Below are 23,871 nucleotides of genomic sequence, written 5' to 3' on the forward strand. Positions count from 1 at the left end.
GGGCTTTCAGATAGGAGGTATCCCAAAAAGTAACCCCTTTAACCTATAAATTCCCGTGAAAGGTCACATGTTGTAAATAAGAAAAAGTAATGGACTTTATTATATAACACTTCACTACATTGAAAATTCTCTAATTGAAGTTACACGTATATTTTTTTAAAGATTTTATAACTCTAGTAACAGATTAACAAGTTTTCTATAGTAGCAATAGGAGAAACACTCTTTAGAACCCGCCTAATGATGGTGCTTGCAAATAGTCTTGGTGAGAGAGCAGAGCGTTTCAGGAGACAGGCCTACGTGTGCCATCTTTCTAACTAGGCTCTTGTGTCTCCCAGATTATCAGATGCATGTCACTTCAATCCCTCCATCACAAAGGTTATCAGTGAATGGAACGTGACAATAAAGGAAATAAAGAACATAAATCCAAATAGAGAGTTTATAATATCAGCGGTGATAAGTTCATAATATCACAATGGTGCTCCTTCCACTGGAGAGAGCGAGTTCAATGAATGCAGTTTATACACAAGAAGGTCACGAGACACCATTACGTTACATACATGCACTGCCATTCCACTGATATATTCTGTTAGGAACACACACACACACACACACACACACACACACACACACACACACACACTCGCCTGGCAACCACTCACCTTTGCTCACAGTCTTACAGTTCTCGCCACACACTCAATACAAGTACTGTACAACACATGGCGAGGAGGGCGAGGCAGGACACGCTCGTCTCAATGCAGGAAAGGCTAACAACTGCAACGTCACACCTTCCTCTCCGCCTCCTCCTGCTCCTTCCTCCCCTGTTCCTCCTCGATTCTCTTGTCATGGGCGATGGCGGCGGGCATGAGGCACCACAGAAGGACACTCAACCCAGCTGTGATGCCCATGACTAACATTGTCACCGTGTAGCTTTTACTCCAGTCCCTCACCAGTCCTGCGGAGAAACAGAAAAGTTATCCCTAAAACACATACATTTTCTGAAATACCACGTGATTGAACATGTTTGTTAGCATCGTATAGCACACTTCCTATTCACCGGAGGGATTGGTCTGGAACATGAACATACACAACTTCTACAATCAATCCCTCATGCAGCCTAAGGAAAAATAGATATGTTACCCAATAAAACTCTCCATTTTCTAATACTGCGTCTAAAAAAAATGGTTAAGAAATAATAGTAACTGTTCTATTTAACTAAATGATTATTCACAAACGCTGTTCTCTAACCACGACTATTTTCCAAGGCCATAGAGATGATCTGCGAGGTTTTTAAGAGTTTTCTCCAGTCAGGAATGTAGAAATTTTATCGCTCTGCCTTTAGAAGCGTAAAAGCACCTTAAAAGACTGGTGTACATTTAAAAATAGCCTTTCGAAATAATGGAGGTGAAACGCAAGTGTTCCAGAATACGAGCCTTAGTTCCCATAAATTCCTAGGCATGGTAAGTAAGGTAAATCAATAAGACGATACAGATAACTAATACAATCTTGCCACTTACCAAAAATAGGCCCGATTGTTATCAAGGAGAATGATAAGAAGAGAGAATGAACGCCAAACACAGCGGGCGTCTTCTCAGCGCCCATGAAGTGAGGCATGAGGAGCACGATGAGGGAAATGTTGATGCCCACCCCGCAGCCCCACACCGCCATGGCCACCTGGATGTGCGTGAGGTCCTGCAGGAAGCCAAACACTGAGGGAGGAGGAGGAGGAGTGTTAAGGGAAGGAACAGGAGGAGTGAGAACAGTGGGTGGAGTTGCTGTGAGAAAGGAAGAAGGGTATTGTAAAAAAGAGATAAATAAAGCATAAGAGGAAAGGACAAGCAATAACAGAGAAGGAACTAAAGGCTAGTGAACTTTAGGCAAATGAAGAATATAATGAAGAAACCAAAGTAATATTGTTGAATCTCATCATGTAACTTACCCTTTCATTCACACAGACAATGATTCTTCGTGAAAATACTCCAATGTTGTTAATTTCATCAAACAAAACTATTCAATACGTAAGAAAAAATTGAAATCCTAATCAGAAGTAAACAATAAAGTTAAATCATGAACGTGTAATGCCTGGAATGCAAATGTAGCAAACGCAGAGTTAAGAGGATGAGGCGAGGAAAGAGAAGAAAGAGAACGAAAGACCCAGACAATGAGAAGGAAAGCAAGGCAGTGGTGACACAAAGGCGACACTTGCACCGTGCACCGCGCACCACTGACCTGCTCATCGCAGTGACCAGGGCCTTACCGGCGGTGGTGAAGCTAATGATGATGGCGCCGGACATGTAGGCGTAGCGGATGTTGAACCACGCTTGGTCAGAGAGGCCGGAGGTGACGAGGCGCGCCGCGAAGTTAGCGATGGCGGCCATGGACATGCACCAGGCGGCCTCTGAGAGGGAGTAGCCGAGGTGCTGGATGGCGAAGGGCGCCATCATGAGGAAGTTGAGGTAGGCGCTGACGGTGAACACGCCGCCCATCACGATGATAAGAGCGCGCAGGGATTTGAGGACCTTGAAGTCAGCCACCACGGTCCTCACCACCCTCGCCGTCGCCGTCAAGAAGCCACCCGCGTCCTCGCCGTCAGTGGTCTCCAGGGAGAAGGAGGCGCGGCGGCTGGAGGGCGGGATGCTGGACAGGTCGATGTTGGACACCGCCAGGGACAGCATGGACATCTCGCTGGGCCGGCGGGACAAACTCTCCCCGAACTTTTTGCGCCTCAACGCCTCCCTCGACCGCATCTCATCCGTCACCCCCGCGTCAGGGTCTGCCTCGCCCAACTCCTTGTCTCCCGTCAGCTCATCCTTGAGGGAGTCTTCCTCCTCGTCCTTCTTGAGGTGCCACTCCACGGGCTGGTACAGTGCCGTGCCCACCAGGCTGTTGAATACGATGCCGGAGATGATGAGCGTGGCGCCCTTCAGGGAGTACTCCGCCAGCAGATAGCGGATCAGCAGGGGACCCACGAACTGCGCGCTGCAAACCCCGGACATGAGGAAAGCGTTGGCGCGGCCACGCTTGCGGTCAAAGTACAAGGTGAGAAGCAGGTAGCACGGCTTGGCGCCCAGGCCTCCAAACAGCCCTGGGGAGAAGACCACAGTGGTGCTTTTGTCACACACACACACACACACACACACACACACACACACACACACACACACACACACACACACACACACACACACACACACACACACACACACACACACACACACACACACACACCTGGTCCTCTGGCTGGCTTCACAAGCCAGAGGACCAGGGTTCGATTCCCCGGCCGGGTGGAGATATTTGGGTGTGTCTCCTTTCACGTGTAGCCCCTGTTCACCTAGCAGTGAGTAGGTACGGGATGTAAATCGAGGAGTTGTGACCTTGTTGTCCCGGTGTGTGGTGTGTGCCTGGTCTCAGGCCTATCCGAAGATCGGAAATAATAAGCTCTGAGCTTGATCCGTAGGGTAACGTCTGGCTGTCTCGTCAGAGACTGCAGCAGATCAAACAGTGAAACACACACACACACACACACACACACACACACACACTTCCCTAATTCCTTTTTTTATACTTATTCCATGTATGTGTTTCCCATCTCGCAAACTCATTGAAGCAAAAGCGTTCAGTCAGTCCCGCATTTCACTCATCTAAAATTTAGAATGACAAAATAATATGCACAACGGATGACTCACCAACTCACTCCCACTGTAAAAAAGGCACAAATCATTCATTCAATCTTCAACACCCGAGACATCTCACCTCAACCACCCGCCCACTGACCTGCTAGCGCGTAGAACACTAGGAGGTACCAAATGGAGTCCGCGAAGACGAGGAAGAAGAGCGAGATGCTGGCAAGGAAGGTGGCGATCATGCTGACCTTCCTGAAGCCCATCTCTTTAGTGAGGGGACCCGTGAACACCCCCACCGCGTTCCACAAAAAGACGTGAAGGTTGAAGATCCAGGCAATGGTGGCGGACGAGGCGCCATGGGACATCAGGAACTCCGAGAACAAGATGGAGTACCCGAGGGAGAACACGGCGAGGACAAACTGCAGGAAGAAGAGAGGGACAGGGTGACAGGAGGACGCTGTGCCAAGAAACGTGTTATGGATTCAGAATACATGGTAAATGAAGGAGGAACTTGAAATTGACAGAGTTTTGGCCTCACAACAAAGAGGTGTATTAGAATCAATGCAAAGGAGGTGGTCTAAAAAGATACAAGGGATGAGGGATATTCCATTTGAAGCGAGACTAAAAAACAATTTTTTTTCTTCTTTTCTTATGTTCTGATAACGCAGCATCTCATGACGCGTTTGAAGAAAAGATATAACTCGCCACATTCAGGTAGGAAATAAAACCCTGTACTGTAGAGCCACCAGCTTCCCGGGATATAAAACAGCACACCTACATGTAGTTACATGTCAGTTTAAGAAAAAAAAAAAAAAAACAATAGAGCATCGATCTCTAATGAAGTTTCAATTCTTAACAGAGCTAGAATCACTCTAAACTTCATTTGTTGAACTTCACAAAAAATAAGAATAAAAATCGCTTTATTTTTCTAGAAACGATAAAGTTTTAGTTAAAGACTGAATAAAGAAAGTCACTTAAGACCTTTTCGAAAACTGTGTCCCCAAAAAATAAAAGTATACCGTTCAGTAACGACTAAATCATTGTGTTTTCCCTGAACATGAATATAAAGGACATAAAATACACGTGTAAAAAAAAAAAAAAAAACTTCCAAGACACAAATAAACGAGTTAAAATAAATAAGAAGTCAATTTAAACCTAGCCAAGATCTGAGACAGCATCATGGCGCCTGCAGTGACCGGAGAGAAGATGGCGGCCACTCCTGCTTACTCGTGATTTGAAGGTTGTCGATTAATTTTCAGGATCAGTGTGTGTGTGTGTGTGTGTGTGTGTGTGTGTGTGTGTGTGTGTGTGTGTGTAATAATAATAATAATAATAATAATAATAATAATAATAATAATAATAATAATAATAATAATATACGGTTTATTAATTTGGCAATGTAAACAAAAAATTACACTGAAAATGTACAGGGGGGACATTAAAACAATGAAATGAAATGCTTAACTTAACTATGGATCTAACTTAACCAAGTGTGTGTGTGTGTGTGTGTGTGTGTGTGTGTGTGTGTGTGTGTGTGTGTGTGTGTGTGTGTGTGTGTGTGTGTGTGTGTGTGTGTGTGTGTGTGTGTGTGTGTGTGTGTGTGTGTGTGTGTGTGTGTGTGTGTGTGTGTGTGTGTGTGTGTGTGTGTGTGTGTGTGTGTGTGTGTGTGTGTGTGTGTGTGTGTGTGTGTGTGTGTGTGTGTGTGTGTGTGTGTGAGTGTGTGGAGAGAGGTCCGAGAGAAGAGCAGAAAAGAAGTTGACGAATCATAAAGAACATGAGCGCAGTAAGACCCATCACACACACACACACACACACACACACACACACACACACACACACACACACACACACACACACACACCGCCTAGTGTAGTGGTTAGCACGCTCGACTCACAATCGAGAGGCCCGTGTTCGAATTCCGGAAAGCGGCGAGGCAAATGGGCAAGCTTCTTAATGTGTGGCTCCTGTTCACCTAGCAGTAAATAGGTACGGGATGTAACTCGAGGGGTTGTGGCCTCGCTTTCCCGGTGTGTGTTGTGTGTGATGTGGTCTCAGTCCTACCCGAAGATCGGTCTATGAGGTCTAAGCTCGCTCCGTAATGGGGAAGACTGGCTGGATGACCAGCAGGAGACCGAGATGAATTACACACACACACACACACACACACACACACACACACACACACACACACACACACACACACAGCTGTTGACCATAAACTGAGTGAGCTGCCAAATTTTGAGTGTCTCGAGTACTACATGATACCTATTTGCCAGTCTCTCTTCATCCTCTGAGCCGAGACTTGCATGACGGAGCACCATCAGCACCACTACCAGATGATTGTAAAGCACCTCTTCATGGAAATTAAGCCCTTCAGCACCATGACGTGTTCTCATATTCATTCTGCTTAGTATTTTCATGATTTTAAACAGTTTCAGGAACTTATGTGGGGATTAAGATAGTGAAGACAAGCTATTAATCTTTTGACCTCCATAGACCTTTCCTAATGTCAATAAAATCGTCTAATCACACACAAAACTCAAGGTAGAAATGCGTCCCAGTACTGAAGGAGTTAAAAGAAAAAAAAATAGAAAATAAAACTAAAAAGCAGCTACAAGTAAGATAAAAAAAAAAGTAGGAACACATAAAAAAAGACGTAGAGAAAGAATTAAGAGAAGAAGCATAAAAATGAGAGAGAGAGAGAGAGAGAGAGAGAGAGAGAGAGAGAGAGAGAGAGAGGACACTAAAGATGCCAAAGAGAGAGAGATCAGTCTGCATTAGTCCATATTCAGAAACTATCCTCTCTCTCTCTCTCTCTCTCTCTCTCTCTCTCTCTCTCTCTCACACCACGACTATTTCAAGTGCCACAGAGACAATTAACAAGGTGGGCGAAGGTGTTTCTCCAGTGCATAAATCTTGTTCAAATGTTGCTAGAGCCATAAAAACATCATTAAAAATACGTGTCATTGCAACTAGAGCATTGTGAAAGTAGTGGAGAAGCAGAGAAAGGTTTTTAAATACGAAACTGTATCAAGCTTACCAGAGTGAGGAAGGCGCCAGCGATGACCATCCAGCCCCATCCTCCGTCAGGTGGCCTCCCTTGCCGCACCACCGGCATTCTACCACACCTGAAGAATCCAAGGTTTTAGTAACAACAACACACTGTAGAAACCCAGCACCCAAGTGGGACATTTTTGTTTTAATCTCTTCCTTTTTTTTTTTTTTTTTTTTTTTTTGCCCTTGGTTGGGCCTCTTTCCTACATGAAAAAATAACACTGAAGGCAACAATAAGGACAAAGAGACACAGATGAAACAGATGAAAAGCCGATCCATCAGTACTGGTATTTAGTGAAAGTTAATGAAAAAAAAAAAATGTTGATATAAAAAAAAAAAAAAAAAAACAAGAGCAAATGTTTAAATGAAAGATTAACAACCACACGAAAACCACGACATATGTAAATAAGTTCAGGAAAATACAGTTAAAGAATAATTCAGAAAGAAATATAAACGTCAATGTATAAATGAATGCATAAGTAAATAGTTTAACAAGCAAAGGAACAGATACTTCAGGTAAATCAACACGTGTACAAGTTAAGGAAAATTCAGTTGAAGCAGAAAATAGAAATAAACAAAACCAAATAAAAATAATCAGAAAAGAGAAGAAAAAAAAGAATAAACAAGAGGCAACTCATAAATAAACCTATAACCAAACATATTGAAAGAGAACAGAACTAATTAACACACATTCTATTAACAGGTAAACAAATTAATAAAGACAAGAAATAGAAAAATATAAATAAATAAGTCTTTAAGTGGTACAGAGGACATAGCGAGAGTGACACAGGAAAAAGTTCTCAGAATAAGTCATCAAAACAAAACATATTGACACCAAACTTGACAAAAAAAGATATATAAAAGACAGTAAATGGAATAAGTTTTCAGAGTAGCAGATGAGTGGAGAGGACACAGCAATCAGGTTGTCAGTGTTGAGCCATTAGGGAGCTTTACAAGATCAGATGAATTTATGAGAGGGATCACAGGTGGAAATAGGTAAGAATTCAATATAAAGGGACAGCCACGTGTATTCCTGACGGCTTGTTACAGTTACCCTTATAAATCCATATCCAAACAGTTCATCAAGGAAAGGAGAGAACATGAACACTCAGGTAAACCACAACGAATGCTTATCTCTAATCCCGCCACACCACACCGGTATATTCTGAAACACTTGCAGCCACACCCTCACTAATTACAAACGGCTCTAGTTAATGTTATTGAATTTTCAGAATGTTTTTATTGGTTCTAATGACAGATTAATAAAGTATTTAAGTTAGCAACGCGAAAAACACCCTTAATCTCTTCAGTACCAGGATACATTACATTATGAAAACCTCCTTTAGTATTGAATTTCTGCTTTGACATGCCTTTAATTTGTGTACATGCATCAATATAAGACATAAGAGTCAATATCTCATCACTTCATCGGAACGCTTAATCTCTTCAGTACCAGGACGCGTTTTCATATTCATTCTGGTTACTGTTTTCGACGATTTTATACAGCTTCGAAAAACATATGTTGGGATTAGAATAGTAAAGACTGTGGCAATTAATCTTTTGACCTCCATAGACCCGTCCTAATACAAATAAAACTGCCTAATCATACCCAAAAATCAAGGTAAAATATGCGTCTTAGTACTGAAGGGGCTAACAACAATTATAATGATCTCTGTGGCCTTTGAAAATAGTCGAGGAGAGGGAGCAGAGTGTTTGCGTTACTGGTCATGGGGTCGTCTTGTTTCTTCACACTGCCAGCCACACAACCTACAGGCGCCGCACGTGACCCACCTGTTGCTACGGGCAGATTAGGGAAGCCTGCACCAAGTCACCAAGCCACACACTCCCTCAAGGTTAAGGACAAATGGTGTACTCTGGTGAGTGCGCGGCGAACCTCCAGCCCTCCTGACGCAGACACACGCTAGGGAGAGACAGGAGGGAGCTTGGTATTGTGAATGGAGCTGAATGGTGAAATGCTGAAGTGATGGTGACTGGGTAATAGTAATGGTGATGATAATTGTGGTGATGATAGTGGTAGGGATGGTGGTGGCTTTGACGGTAATGATGATAATGGTGAGGAATGTATGGTGGTAATGAGTGTGTTGGTGTGGATGAAGATGGTGATGATGCTGTTAGTGATGCTGTTGGTGATGGTGGTGGTGATCTGCAAGAAGGAAAGACTAACACATAGAGTAAAGCAACATAATGTCACACTGATCTGTAAAACAACAAGATTGATTAAAAACAACAAGGCACCACAAGTCACATAACACAAAGCGTGCCGGCAACAGTTGATGTTGCGTAAGAGGCGCTTCTGGTTTGGGTTAGTTTGGAGCTCTTGCAAGGATTTATCACGAGTATTAACGGACTGAACTGTGGCGCGCTCCCTTCCACCACCACTTCATTAGAACTTCAATGTCCCACGAAGCAATACCAGCAAAAAGTAATGCATCAGATCTTTAAAACTACACACACACAGACACACACACATACACACACAAAAAAAAAAAGGAAAAGAAAAAAAATGGAGGGGGGTAGGGAACTGAAAAGGGTAGATGATGTTTAGAGGCGATTATGGAACAAGTAAAGGAGTCTCAGAATTATGTACAGGAAAAGGAAGATTTACTAAGCAGAAGTCATAAAGGTTGATATAATTCCACTCACCAAATCTGGCTAATTATGAACCGACGCACCTTAAAACAAAATATCTATACAAAGGATGCTTCACATTATCAAAACCTCCTTTAATATTGAATTTCTGCTTAGACATACCTTTAATTTATGTACATGCATCAATATAAGACATCAGAATCAATATTTCATCCCTTCATCGAAACTCTTCAGTACCATGACGCGTTTCCATATTCATTCTGCTTACTATTTGGTGATTTTATACAGCATCAGAAACTCATGTGTGGGATTAGATGACTATAGACTCTGGCCATTAATCTTCTGACCTCCATAGATCCTTCCTAATGTCAATAAAATGGTCTTATTATACACAAATCTCAAGGTAAAAATCTGTCCCAGTACTCAAGGGGTTAATATCTTCAGTACCAGGACACGTTTTCATATTCACTTTGGTTAGTATTTGGTGATTTTATACAGCTTCAGATATACGTATATGTTTGGATTAGAACAGCAAAGACTCCTGCCATGAATCTTCTGACCTCCATAGACCCTTCTAATGCAAATAAAATCGTCTAATCATACCCGAAAATCAAGGTATTGAAGGGACTAAAAAAAAGTTTGCCTATTGATGCATACAAGGACATAAGTTTTACGGGACGAAGCCTTGTTCAGTATCTATTTTCTTCTTCCACACGTAGATCGCCAATGGGAGCAAACAGATAAACAGATAAATAACCAGAAGTCCTTGTTACAGACCGATAGCAATTTCGGTATCTGGCCTTCAAGTGTTACCCACGCATTCTCCCCAAACATTGTCAGTGACTCATACACTTACCCAGACATGCACGTCTCCTTGGTCAAGTCAGCGCATCACAACAAAGAAACAAGGAGACGAGGGAATGACAGCCTCTCCCCGCCCAGAGGTGAAGCCAAGGGCGTGATAGCAGGCGCACTGTCCTTATGAGTGGCTCTTTTCTTTCTTCCAAGGAGCGGAGTGTGGTGGGCCTTGAGTAACACGCACATGCACGCTCAAAGCTCCTTCATTATATCAGCGTCAAGGCGCGACAGCGCGGCCAGATCTTTCCTAGAAATGAACTTATTAAATCATCTCTCTTTCTCTCTCATTCGTAGTAGTCAAAAGCATGGTAACGAGGCCAGATCCTTCTTAGAAATGGACTTATAGCTCTCTCTCTCTCTCTCTCTCTCTCTCTCTCTCTCTCTCTCTCTCTCTCTCTCTCTCTCTCTCTCTCTCTCTCTCTCTCTCTCTCTCTCTCTCTCTCTATATATATATATATATATATATATATATATATATATATATATATATATATATATATATATATATATATATATATATATATATATATATATATATATATATATATATATATATATATATATATATATATATCTTTCTCATTCAGTCAATTTCTCTGTCTACATTTAAATCTAACAAAAGTATGAAAAAATAGTGTTTATCTCAAGGCACGTAATCAATTTTAAGGAGAAAGATGAAAAGAGATAAAGAAAGAGTGAGTTAATCCGTCAAAATTAACTTTTCGTGGTAATCTTATTCATTTTTGTAAGTGGTTACTACTCAGAACATGTCTCTCTCTCTCTCTCTCTCTCTCTCTCTCTCTCTCTCTCTCTTCTTTACTTGGCTACTCTATTCATATACTCATTCTTTTATCTATTTTTTGCATTGTTACTGCTTTATCAACTTTTTCTTTCCTTTCCCCTTCTACTTCTCACTCTTTCTTCTCTTAACTGTTCTTACAAATTCACATTAAGAAACCCATCTTCTTCAACCTCTACCGTCATATCTCTTATCATTTCTTATCATGTATTTCTCCCTTACCTCCATCCCCACTAAAATTATTCACCAGCCCCTTTTTCCCTTATCGTACAGTTATCTCTTCTACCCCATCTTTACCCTTGAACTTTCTAGCAGCCCCCATACCATCTCCCTGTCTCCCCATCTCCCTTTCTCTCTCTCTCTCTCTCTCCTCCATATCTCTTCCAAAACAGCCTTCATTATCTACTTTCAAAGGTAATCATTGGAACAACTCTCTCGTGGATATAAGGAGAGTCTGTTCACTGGTCCAAGTATTGCATGCTCTTTTATATCCAAGCCTCAGGGAGCAGCTGCTAATGCCCAACCCACTGGAAGGTAGTATAGACAGACACACGGACAGACAAACACGGGCACACAGACACTCCGGCACCAGGTTCGCTAAGCCAAGGTCAGAAGCCAGGGGAGGCGGGAGGAGAGAGAGAGAGAGAGAGAGAGAGAGAGAGAGAGAGAGAGAGAGAGAGAGAGAGAGAGAGAGAGAGAGAGAGAGAGAGAGAGAGAGAGAGAGAGAGAGAGAGAGAGAGAGAGAGAGAGAGAGAGAGAGAGAGTATTGCGTGGATTTTAAGTCTTATGTTCAATTTTTATGAAAAATTATTACGTGTATTTAAATCGAATGCTAATTATATCATACGTCCATCACCATCACCACCACCACCGCAATTATAGCAGTACCCATTATTAACACCACCACCACCACCATCACCACCACCACCACTACTACCACTACTACCACCGCTTCCACATAATATTGTACAAGTTTTCCTGTGAAGCCCAAGAACAAACATGCATTATGTCATATATTTACACGTGACGTAAGGTTTCAGCACACTCAGCCTGCACTAACTGACCACTTAGTCCGTCTTTCTCAGCCTTCCTCAGTCTCTGGTTTCGAAGGTTTGTGGTCGTGTCCAACAGCCACCTGCTCATCTCACTCCTCACCGTTCAGAACTTTCCTCCTCACCTCACAGTCTGTCTCCAGGTATACTTGCATGTAAATATTAAGTACAAATCTCATTGCATTTTTTTTACTTTCTCTCTTGCCTTATGTCTCTCAGGAGCAGCGCCACTCTCAGGTAATCACACTCGAAGGATTGACATTCTAGGGAGAAAGGAGTTATTTTCATGCAGATTTTGTAGGTCTCACCACACCTTGCAGCTTCACATATGTCTTTGTTTTAACATAAAAGAACACTTTATACCCTTATCTACTTGAAACTCAATCAACAAACGCATCACAAGATAATAGCAACACTTATAAACTCTTGAACACGTCCGCAACACGTCACATCACCAGGCCACTGTTAAGATGCATCCAGCGTTGTTATAAGCACCACATGCCTCTTGGCTCAGTGTGCTGCAGCACCTGGTCCTGCCTCACCCTGCCTCACCTCTGCGTGTTCACTGTCGCCTCGGGTGATGACATCAGCGTCTTCACCAGCAGGAGGAAGAAGGACGAGTGTCTTCGCGGAATGCTTCAGGAGCGGTCTGGCAGCGTGTCTGTATCGCACCATTGCCAGGGCTGGAGGGCAGACGCCGGGCTTGCCTGGCTGTGGGTCGTTGCGTCACTGTGACGTGTTGGTGACGCTATGGTTTCAGTTCCCTCCATTGGGAGAGACAGAGCCTTTCTGGATGCCTCAACTTTCGCCTCTTCTCTGGTTACATAATATCAGCACAGTAATCTCAGGGTTATATTAAGTAACTGCACTGTGTTACCCGCCACTAGTACACTAACACGCCGAACGAACCTTCTTGTCACTGCTTACCACGGAGTCTGGCACGCAGGGGGAGGTGTGGGTGCGTTCATGGCCTGGTCTCCTGACACGTGTATAAATGTATAAGAAACCAACATCTATATGCTCGTAGGCGCGTGTGGTGCACTGGGAGGGATGGCAAGGGCAATAGGTCACGGACGCGGACCCACTACGCCACACAACGAAGTAAGCATGCCACTCACGCCGGCCATCACCAGCACACGCGTTAAATTCCATAGTAGCAGATTCATATTCGCTAGGTTGTGTTGCTACGATGACACATAAAGATTGCCAGTAAGTCTCTTATGAAAAATGCAACACCAGTATTAAAATGAGGAAGAGAAGGAGGAGGAGGAAGAAGAGGAGGAAGAGAACAAGGACGAGAGAGAGAAAGAGAACTTGTTTAAGAATTGGTGTAATCAATTGTAACAACACTACTATAAATATTTCTACATATTCTGAGGATTGGATTCAATGACCTGACTCTGCAGCGCCATCTGTGCCCCTGCCACTATCTCACTTGTGTTATCGACGATCCGAGGCTGAGAGGGTTGACACAGTGCCACCCGCTACGTTCTGCATCTTCATTGCATTGCAATTACATCCGCTCTGGTGTCGCTTGTGTTCACCATCTCACACTTCATTGTCACTTAAATCAATGCACCAACGTCCCTCCATAACCTTTAATATTTGTTTGTTGGTGCTTAAATTGCCTTTCTATTTACGAGTAGTTACTCATTTTCTTATTACTAGGAATCTGGGACCATATCCTGAAAGACTTCTGACCACATTTACACTACTAGTTGAAGTTCCTCAGGCTTTTAAGGGAGACATTATGATTCTAGCGACAGGTTAATACAATACGGTTTCTACATTACTAACACGACACTCCAGTTAATCTGTATGGCCTTCAGAAACAGTCACGGTGAGAGGGCAAAGCTTTCCTCAGTAAGGGTCTTGAGTTACACAATTCTACACCGTGACACTTATATTTCTTTTTCTCTCCATTCTCGTTTGAAATACTAACGCGTTGATGTTTTTATGAATCTATGGACACGTATATTGAGAAATTTCCATGATACACTTTTGATTAACACAAGCGATAAGGAAGCAGTAAAGAAGACCAAAAAAGAGTAATAACATACTGTATCGATTCATTTTCTTTCATTTCATCCACGCTTGATCAAAATGCTAATGACGCAGATGTCTTCACAAATTCATGTCCACGTGCATTGCGGAACTTACACGATACACTTTCAACAACACCAGTGAAAGAAAAGCAAAATGGTGATAAATGAAGACAATGTAATTAGATTCTGCAATAATTCCATCAGGTGTGCAGGCTTGACCAAACCCAAACGAAGTAATAGTACAGGTGTCACCATCACCACCACCGCCACCACCAGCACCACCACCACGAGTAAGGCCGGTGTCACACTATGCGGCGAAACCATATGCGGCGCCGCACATGGTGATATCACACACAAACCAATGAGAGATGTCACACTAATGCGGCGTTGCCGTTTCTACCGCACTGTGCCGCAGCTTGCTGCGCCGGACCGCCGCACCGCCACATCCGACAGAGTGTCGTGAGAAACACACACAGTTCTATGCACGTGATCACATCAGACGGCCGCGCCGCATCCGGCGCTCCATTGTTACAAGATGTTTGACACTGATTTATTTATTCAGTGTATTCACGCAAGGCCAACACTGGGAAAAGAATAATAAAGAATACTGCGATAAGAATTCTAGAGAGAAAGCATGGATTGAAATATGAGAAATAATGTATGAGGATTGGCCACATATGGAATCAACAGAAAGAAATGAGAAAGGTAAGGTAATGTTTGTTATTTTCTATATTAAGTAACAAAATTCATTATGTACGTATGTGAAATACACATTATAATAATTACAATACAAATATTACCTAATTAAGATAGACTTCCTATGATTCGTATTATTAACTTTTCTTCTTTGATCTCTACGCTGGTTTCTGGGGATACTGAACGACTTCGCCGCTTAGGTGTGACAGGATGCAGACAGTGCTGCGGCGCCGCATACGGTTTCGCCGCAGCGGCGACGACACATAGTGTGACACCGGCCTAACACACCCAAGCCGCAGCGCATCACTGGAGGGTATTCAAGGCATCGGAGGACACGCCTTGCTTTGTTCACCTGTTGCCAACGATAGGGCGAGACTCCTTGAAGTTGTAACATTGTGTGGAACGATGATAAAGATCGAAAAGAATGTGTGCTTGTACTATCTCTCTCTCTCTCTCTCTCTCTCTCTCTCTCTCTCTCTCTTACGTTAGTATCCTACCCATACATATGATAATTTTCTTTTTACTGTCATTGTTATTGCTATCATTATTTTTATCATTATTGTTATCATTATTTATATTCTAGGCGCTTCACGTCGTTGTTTTGCTTTGGTGGGAATTCCTTGTTGGCTTCACTCCGCTTGCCGTGTTGGTCACCGCCATGGCTTTTGGTTTTCTAGTCCAGTTACGCTCTGTTCCACCGACTCTAGTAAACTTGGTGCCCTTCAGCTGTGTTTTCAGTGTTTTTCTTATGTAAGAGGGGAAAGCTTGTCAAGGACAACAAAAAATAAAAATAAAGGCCCACTTAGTTTAGTTGCCAGTTCCCATGCAGAAAGAGTTTACCAAAAGAAAGGGATGTCTTGAAACCTCCCTCTTAAATGAAGTTTGCCCTGTCACACTCATCTCCCTTTCGCGTACTAGAACAAACTTCCTAGCAAGTAGGTACACACTCTTATATATGGTTCCTATATATAAGAGCGGAAGGAAGGAAGAACCTTTAAATTACAGACCGGTATCACTAATTAGTGCAATATGCAAGATGTGTGAGAGAATAATAAAGAAACAATGGATCGAGTTCTTTGAAGACAACAAATTATTATCAAATAGCCAATTTGGTTTTAGAAAAGGTCGGTCGTGTAACAAATTTATATAGTTTCTACTCTAGAATAGTTGATAAAGTACATAGAGAGAGGATGGATTGACTGTATTTATTTGGATTTAAAAAGGCGTTTGATAAAGTGCCACATGCAAGATTACTGTGGAAGTTAGAGGAGAAGGGTGGCTTAAAGGAAGCACATTGGCCTGATTTGAGGGGAGAGAAATAAGGACGGTAGTTAAAGATATGAAGTCCAAGTGGAGAGCAGTAGAAAGCGGAGTGCCACAGGGTCAGTATTGGCGCCAATACTTTTCTCATATATAAATGACATGCCAGAGGAGTGAACAGTAACATAAATCTGTTTGGACGATGTAAACTGTGCAGAGTTATAAACAAAAGAGGATTGTGAAATACTGCAGGAAGACCTAAATAAGATCTGGAAATGGAGTAAAAATGGGAGATGGAATTCAATGTGGACAAAAGCCATGTCATGGAAATGGGAAAGAGTGAAAGACGACCAGTGGGAATCTATAAGATGAGAGATGGAGTAGAACTGAAGAAAGTAAAAATGGAAAAGGACTTAGGAGTGACGATGGAAGAAAACAAGCAACCGGTAAACCATATAGATAGAATTTTCAAAGAGACATATAATTTGATAAGGAATATTGGATTAGCGTTTCACTACATAGACAAAAAAATGATGAAAAACCTGATAAGTACTATAATAAGACACAGATTTAAATATGCAGGAGTTGTGTGAACCCCTCATAAAAAGAAACACATAAGGAAGTTGGAGAGATTACATGAAATGGCTACAAGAATGGTTCCAGAATTTGAAGGGATGACATATGAGGAGAGACTAAAGGCTATGGATCTACCAACCCTGGAACAGAGAAGGGAGAGAGGGGATCTGATAAAAGTTTATAAACTGTAGAATGGAATGGATTAAATGGATAATGAGAAACTGATCCTGAGAGAGCAATATGACATTCGAAGCAAAAGATCGCATAGTAAAAGAATTGGAGAAGGGAAGATGTCTGAGAGATGTTAAAAAATATAATTTCCCGCAAAGATGTGTTGAGACGTGGAACAGTTTGACTGAAGAAGTGGTGTCAGCAACGAGTGTGCATAGTTTTAAAGAAAAATTGGATAAGTGTAAATATGGAGACGGGGCCACACGAGCGTAAAGCCTGTAAAACTACAACTAGGTAAATACAACTAGGTAAATACACACACACACACACACACACACACACACACACACACACACACACACACACACACGCTCGACTCACAATCGAGAGGCCCGGGTTCGAGTCCCGGCGCGGCGAGGCAAATGGACAAGCCTCTTAATGTGTGGCCTCTTAATGTGGTGTACACCACCCCTTGCCGAGGATGGGAAGCGGTAACGGGTTAGACCGTTAGAGTGACCACTTTCCCTCCCCAGCAACTCAGGGCGCAGAGCAAAGGAGAGAGAAAACCATCCTTGTGTTTTGTCTGTTAGTTGTTATATTGTGTTCTAGACCATGTGTGGTTGGTGTGATGTATGTTTCAAGTCATATGTCTCCAAGGTATGTATTCCTGGTCAGTCTGCTATTTTGTGAACATAGCGGATGGGTTAATTTTGTTAAGATACGTTATAGGTTTCCGAAACCAATTGTGTTAATTTTCGTGTTCGTAATCCTCGATTGCTTTAATGTATGTCGTATCCTTAAGGAAGTTCTCTATTTTTTGTTTTATTGTGTTTCCTCTTTTATGGAATGTGATGTTTAAAGGGTCAAGGTTTGATAATGTGTGCAGTTCCTGTGTTGTTTTTGTGTATGGGTATTTCTCTTGGTGTTCAAACCTTAATGCTCTGTTTTGTATTCGTTGTAGTGAAAGCATTTGTTGTTTTGAGAGTGCGTTAAGTGTGTAGGTTGGATATGTAAGGATAGGAAGGACACATGCTTTGACTAAATGCAATTTTATGTTGGTGTTTAGCGTTTCAAAGCGTTTTATTACTTTGAGTGCATGGGAAGCTTTTTTGATTATATGTGTGACATGTTTGCTGTATCCACGTGGGCAGAGTTTTAATCCTAATACATTTGCTTCATTTGAGTAGGGTATTAAGTTTCCTCCGATGTAAACCGGGGTTGTCTTTAATAACGCTATGGGGAGGATAGTGAATTTTGATGTGTTGGTTTTTATTTTCCATTTGTTCTCAAAGTCATTTATGTTTTTAATTTCCTTCTCTATCTTTTTGTTAGCATATTTCTTGATTTTCCTGCCTGGGTTATAATTTGTGTGATGTCGTCTGCGTATTGTATGTTTATCCCATCTGTAATTGGTGGGGGTATGTCGTATGTATATATTGTGTAAAGTGTGGGTGATAGGCTGCTCCCTTGTGGTACACCACTGAGGAGTTGAAAGCTTGGGCCTTCGAAACTATTTAGTGAAATAGAGGCTGATCTATTGTCGAGAAAGTTACAAAGTAGTTTAGCTATTATTCTAGGAAGTTGTATCTGCTGTAACTTGTATTTGAGACCATTTATCCATACCTTGTCAAATGCCTTGGAGACATCTCTTAAAACTATACAACACTGTTTTTTGTCTGAGAGGGATTTTGAAATGGTTTCTGTGATTGTTGCTAGGGCTGTGTCTGTTGATCTGTGTTTGCGGAAACCATGTTGTGTGTCTGGTAGTATATTGTTGTGTTCTAAAAAAGTTCTGACTCTCTCGTTAATTATTTTTTCATAGATTTTGCCAGGTACTTCAAGTAGTGATATGGGGCGGAAGTTATTGGGGTCTGTTGTTGGTTTGTTTGGTTTGGGAATCAATTTTATTTTAGAGTGTTTGAATATGTTTGGGAAATATCCCATGGATAGCGATATGTTGAGAAGTTTTGTGAATATTTCTAAGACTTCATCTGGTAGATTCTGAAGAATGGTCTTATTTATTTTAGAGTATCCTGGTGTGTTATTTTTTAATTGTTTTAAAATGTTTTTAATTTTGTGTATTGTGATTTTGGATGTTAAGTAATTATTGTTATTTAGGTTATCTGGGTTTCCTTGATGGTAGGGAAGTATTTCTACTATGTTGTTATTAATGTAAGTGTTAACTATTTGATCGTTCTCTTGATCGAACAATATATTTTCTGTAGGGTTTATTCTGAAGATATTGCTCCAGATATCTCTGAAAATTTTTTCTTTGTCTTTTTCTTCATATATCTTTTGGTTATTTTGTATTATATACTGTGTTTGATTTGATGTGTTACCTTTTAATTGTTTTACGTTTTGCCAAAATTTCTTTGGATCTTTATAGAGAGTCTCTACTTTTCTTATTTTGTTTTCCCAGTTAGTTGTGTTCTGATTTCTGCATTCTTCTACAATGGTGTGTTTTAAGGTTTTATATGTGATATATTTTGTGTAAGTCCATCCTGATATGAGGCTATATTCCATTAATCGTTTCACCCACCATTGCAGTTCTTTTATACGTTGGTTGTATATAGGTTTGTGTGTTGTTTTGTGTGTTCTGGTTGGTATATGTTTTCCCATAGTTGTAGTTATTGCAGTCATCCATTCTTTCAATGACTTTTCCAGAGTTGGTTGGTTTATGTATGGGTCTGTGTTAATGTTATTTGTTTTAAGTTTTGCGTCTTCTTTGAATTCTTCCCAGTTTGTTTTGTTTGTTATGTATATAGGTGGTGTGTTTATTCTGATGGGAGATGAGGTTATTTTTATGATCATGGGTATGTGGTCTGATTCTGTTGTTGGTCCGGGTTGAGAAAGTATGTTGTGGTATGTTTTGTTGTTAGTTAGTATTATATCTGGTGTGGATAAGGCGTTGTGAGATATGTATGTTGGGAAATCTGGTCCTATGCGTGTTAATTTGTCATTATCAATAAGCATCATTAAGGCTTTACCTACGTTATTATTTGTTTTGTTGTCTAATCTGGGATGATGTGCATTTAAGTCCCCTATGATGTAGGTTGGTATTGACTGGGATGCTATTGCGTGGAAGTCTGGGATTGGTAGATAAGGTCTACGAGGTGGGAGGTATGTTGTTGCGATGTTTATCGGACCTGTACTTGTTTCTATTGTAATTTGCAATATGTCAGTGTCATAATCATCTTTTATTTTGTGTTTCAGGTTATGTTTAACAAGAATAGCTGAACCATCATGCAGTTCATCGCTGGAGTTAGTGAGGTAAGTAGTGTAGTTGAAAATTTTTATATTTTCGTGTTTTTTGATCCCGTGACTATTAAGGAGTATTATATCTGGGTTTATATCCTTGTATACGTTACTGAGGGAGGTTTTCTTGTTGTTCCAGTGTTGTACGTTGTGTTGTAAAATAGTTAGTGTGTGTGGTGTGTGAGTGTCTGCCATGTTGTGTGAGATGTTGGATTAGGGGTTTAGTTTCTATTAGTATTACTTGTAGGAGTGTCTGTGGTAGGTTTTTGTCGATTTACTTCGTGGTGGTGTTCTCTCTTCAGATAGCCCATTACGAATTTTGTTAAAGAGAGTGTCCTCAATTATGCACCAGCAGTTAGACAGGTCTATCTCGTTGTTTATTAGGCAGTTATAAATTTTTTTGTTCAGTATGTGCTGTGGTTGTGGATCTCCATTTAAATTTACCAGTATCAATAGTAGGTAGTTCAGGCTGAATGATTCTTTTGGCCATCCTTCGCTCTTTTTTGTAATAATTTGCATGCCTAATTGTGCACCAGGGAGCTTTTCTAGTGTGGGCATGTCCTCAGTCTGAGTGTTAGTAGGAGTTGGTGTATGTTTGTTGCTCATAGTTATGTTCGTCTCTTGGTTTCGTGTGTTGGTGTGTGTCTGGTGAGGATACGGGATTATATAGGCGGTGGAAGCAGGTAGCCGTGTCGGGGAGCCAATCACAGCGCGGATCGAGTGGTGGTGTTTGGCGCAGCTAATGAGCGGCCAGTTACAGGTCCGTTTGGTTGTAGCTGGGAAGGTAGAGATGATTCTGGCTGCTGTTGTATGTTGATGGTCGGTTTTTCTGAGTTGATGTGTATTACCTCAGTCATCTTGAGTCTTCTAAGGTCGTTTTCTTTAGCTAGGATGGTGGTGCTGCTTTCCATGTGATGTCGCTTCAGGATGAGTCCGTGCTCATTCATGTAGTGTCATCGTATGGCGCCGTCCTGTAGGTGTGCTGTGATTCTCTTTGCTAGGGTTGTAGATGTGAAGCCGATGTACCTCGAGTTTAGGTGACTGCAGTCACCAACAGTGCAAGAGTGTTGGTACACGACCGAAAGACGTCTCGAGGAAATTGACTTCAGTTCACTACTCTATCAGCTTAAACCTGATGAACGCACCCTTGTGCGAAAAATACAAAATACAATTTATAAAAAGAATAATGCACGCCTCGCTGTCGACTTTAATATATATATATATATATATATATATATATATATATATATATATATATATATATATATATATATATATATATATATATATATATATATATATATATATATATGAACGAGGGGAAACTGGCCAAGGGCACCAAACTACATAAAGAAAAGAAATTAGGAATTATCTAAAAGACACGGACAAATGTCTTGAAACCTTCTTAAAAGAAATCAAGACCTAGGAAGATGGAAATATAGAAGCAAGAAGGGAGTTCCAGACTTTACCAGAGAAAGGTATGAATGATTGAGAATACTGGTTAACTCTTGTATTGGATGGTTGGACAGAATACGAATGAGAGGAAGAAGCCTTGTGCAGCGAGGCTGCAGGAGGAGGTGAGGTATGCAGCTGGCAAGATCAGTAGTGCAGTTAGCATAAAATTAGCGATAAAAGAAAAAAGAGATGCAACATCTCGGCGGTGAGAAAGAGGCTGAAGACAGTCAGTTAGAGGAGGGAGTTGATTATATATATATATATATATATATATATATATATATATATATATATATATATATATATATATATATATATATATATATATATATATATATATATATATATATATATATATATATATATATATATATATATATATATATATATATATATATATATATATATATATATATATATATATATATATATATATATATATATATATATATATATATATATATATATATATCGACACACCGAATGAAAATACATATCGGTTGTATCCGCTGATGTCTTGAAAGTGTTTGCCCTTACGACACACTGCTTGCAATACAATACTTATCACGGTGTATTACATAGAGTCACTCATGGACCTTTCGAGTTCCCCGTGAAACATTATCGTACATAGTTCTCCTTCACCCTTGCCTCATCAACCACCCTCATATTTAACAACACGCATGCCTCGAGACTGTGGAAGATGCACATCACATCAGCCGCTGATGCAGCCACAGTCTGCAACAGGCAGTCACAACTAAGGGCTGTTAGCTTCCAAACTTTCACGGAGCAAACTCGGAATAATTGAAGCGCAACAACTTTTTCATTTCCATTGACACTCGGCACCACAGGCAAGGCAGCGCTGAACGCGTAGCTTCCGAAGTCAAAGCCGTGAAGCTGAACGCGGGACGCTACCAGCGTCAACCGTCAAGTGTTGATGTGCCTAGAGTCAGTATTCGCTAAAGAGAGTGAGAGAATACCCGCGAAGTCCATCACTTCCAGAGGAAACCATTGCGTCTAGTGCCTTCTGATGGAGGAATTTGTCGCAGATCACATGTAAGTTTCCTTGGATATGCGAGCTTGGGTCAAACATCCTTTACTTTCAAAAGGTGCAGCTGATGTTGCACGATTTTAAGATGGTTTTATGCTTCTAGTGATAAATAAGCAATATTTCTACATTATCATATGATAAAAACTCTTGACAACCCAATTATATTCTCTGTGGCCTTTAAAAATATTTGTGGTGAGAGAACAGAGCGTTTCTGAATATGGACCTTAAAAATGTGAATATTGTGGCTTTGATCAGTGATTAATGCTCATCGTCTTTTACAAATTTTAATGAAATTTTTGCTGTTACCTTAGAGATATCGAGGACTTTGATAGAGTCTGGCAAAATGCTTTCATTTTCAAACTACCTTCCTACGGCTTTTCTCCTTCTTTGTGCAACTTAATCTAAAGTTTCCTCTCCGACCGTTGTATTGCTGCTGTGGTAGAAGGTCACTGTTCTTTTTCTAAATCTATAAACAACAGTGTTCTTCAAGGATCTCTCTTGTCACACATTCTCTTCCTGTTACTCATCAATGATCTTCTAAACCGAACTTATTGTCCTATCCACTCCTACGCTGATGATACCACTCTGCACTCTTCTATGTCTTTCATATAAGGAAGAAGAAAAAAAAAAAACCCGGTGACCAAATGTTAAGCAAAATTTATGAATTAAACTCACTGGCTGCCATTTTTCCTTCATTAATGCCGGAAATGAGAGGCTTTCCAAATTCACTGGTCGTACTGAAGCCATTAAGAAACTTACATTAATAAAAACAAAGCCTCATATACTGCCAGAGTGGAAATAAATGCATCCATGGACACGAAGAGTCACCCTGTTCTCCTTTTCCTCATTTGTAGGCACAACATTCACTTGAGGCGAAGATTATCAAGATACAACACGTCTAAACATATCGAGCTATAAGACTCGTTCAATAGTTGCATGACAAAAAATGTGAGGCACGTAACGAAACACATCCATGGGCTGTAAATCAAAGGTAATTGCAGGCATCAGTAATGGCAGCAACGTTCGCACACAGCGCCTCATGCTTACACACGGAAACGTTTTAGAAAATGCCGATGAACATAACAACTAGAAATATATTCAATAAATGATGATTATATAAACAGATGAATATATTATTTGTAGTACCAGATATTAAGGGATAAGAAGCGAACACATAGAGTTAGGAAGAAAATAGACAGAAAGCCAGAAAATCACTTGGATTGAAAGGACGACGCCGCCTCACAACACGCTAAACATTATCGACCAAACACAACTGACGATGTGATGACCATTTAGTGTTTCTTTATTTCGTAAAGGAGAGAGAGAGAGAGAGAGAGAGAGAGAGAGAGAGAGAGAGAGAGAGAGAGAGAGA

General features: G+C 41.0%; 2 protein-coding genes across 7 annotated transcripts in view; one reads left to right on the forward strand and one right to left on the reverse strand.

Moving 5' to 3' along the window:
- Positions 1-422: 422 nt before the first annotated feature.
- LOC123513383 (monocarboxylate transporter 9-like) overlaps positions 423-23,871 on the reverse strand; it is a 38,493-nt gene continuing 15,044 nt past the window's right edge. Inside the window, exons 1-9 of one of the 6 annotated variants that reach the window (XM_045270508.1) lie at positions 12,546-12,830; positions 12,006-12,256; positions 10,141-10,389; positions 8,466-8,595; positions 6,661-6,748; positions 3,772-4,039; positions 2,255-3,082; positions 1,515-1,706; positions 423-952 (exon numbers count right to left, since the gene is read on the reverse strand). In XM_045270508.1, coding sequence (XP_045126443.1) covers positions 780-952; positions 1,515-1,706; positions 2,255-3,082; positions 3,772-4,039; positions 6,661-6,738 — 1,539 coding nt within the window. In that variant the 5' untranslated portion in view covers positions 6,739-6,748; positions 8,466-8,595; positions 10,141-10,389; positions 12,006-12,256; positions 12,546-12,830 and the 3' untranslated portion in view covers positions 423-779. Of the gene's footprint in view, positions 953-1,514; positions 1,707-2,254; positions 3,083-3,771; positions 4,040-6,660; positions 6,749-8,465; positions 8,596-10,140; positions 10,390-11,962; positions 11,983-12,005; positions 12,257-12,545; positions 12,831-23,871 lie in introns of those variants that run through there. The other 5 variants (XM_045270506.1, XM_045270509.1, XM_045270507.1 and 2 more) reach the window with 5 other exon arrangements.
- LOC123513450 overlaps positions 22,421-23,871 on the forward strand; it is a 21,309-nt gene continuing 19,858 nt past the window's right edge. The window contains exon 1 of the mRNA XM_045270610.1: positions 22,421-22,504. Within this exon, the coding sequence (XP_045126545.1) occupies positions 22,479-22,504 (26 nt within the window). The 5' untranslated portion in view covers positions 22,421-22,478. The remainder of the gene's footprint in view (positions 22,505-23,871) is intronic.

This window comes from Portunus trituberculatus, chromosome 36 (genome assembly GCF_017591435.1).
Source record: "Portunus trituberculatus isolate SZX2019 chromosome 36, ASM1759143v1, whole genome shotgun sequence".
Classification (NCBI taxonomy): Eukaryota; Metazoa; Arthropoda; class Malacostraca; order Decapoda; family Portunidae; genus Portunus; species Portunus trituberculatus.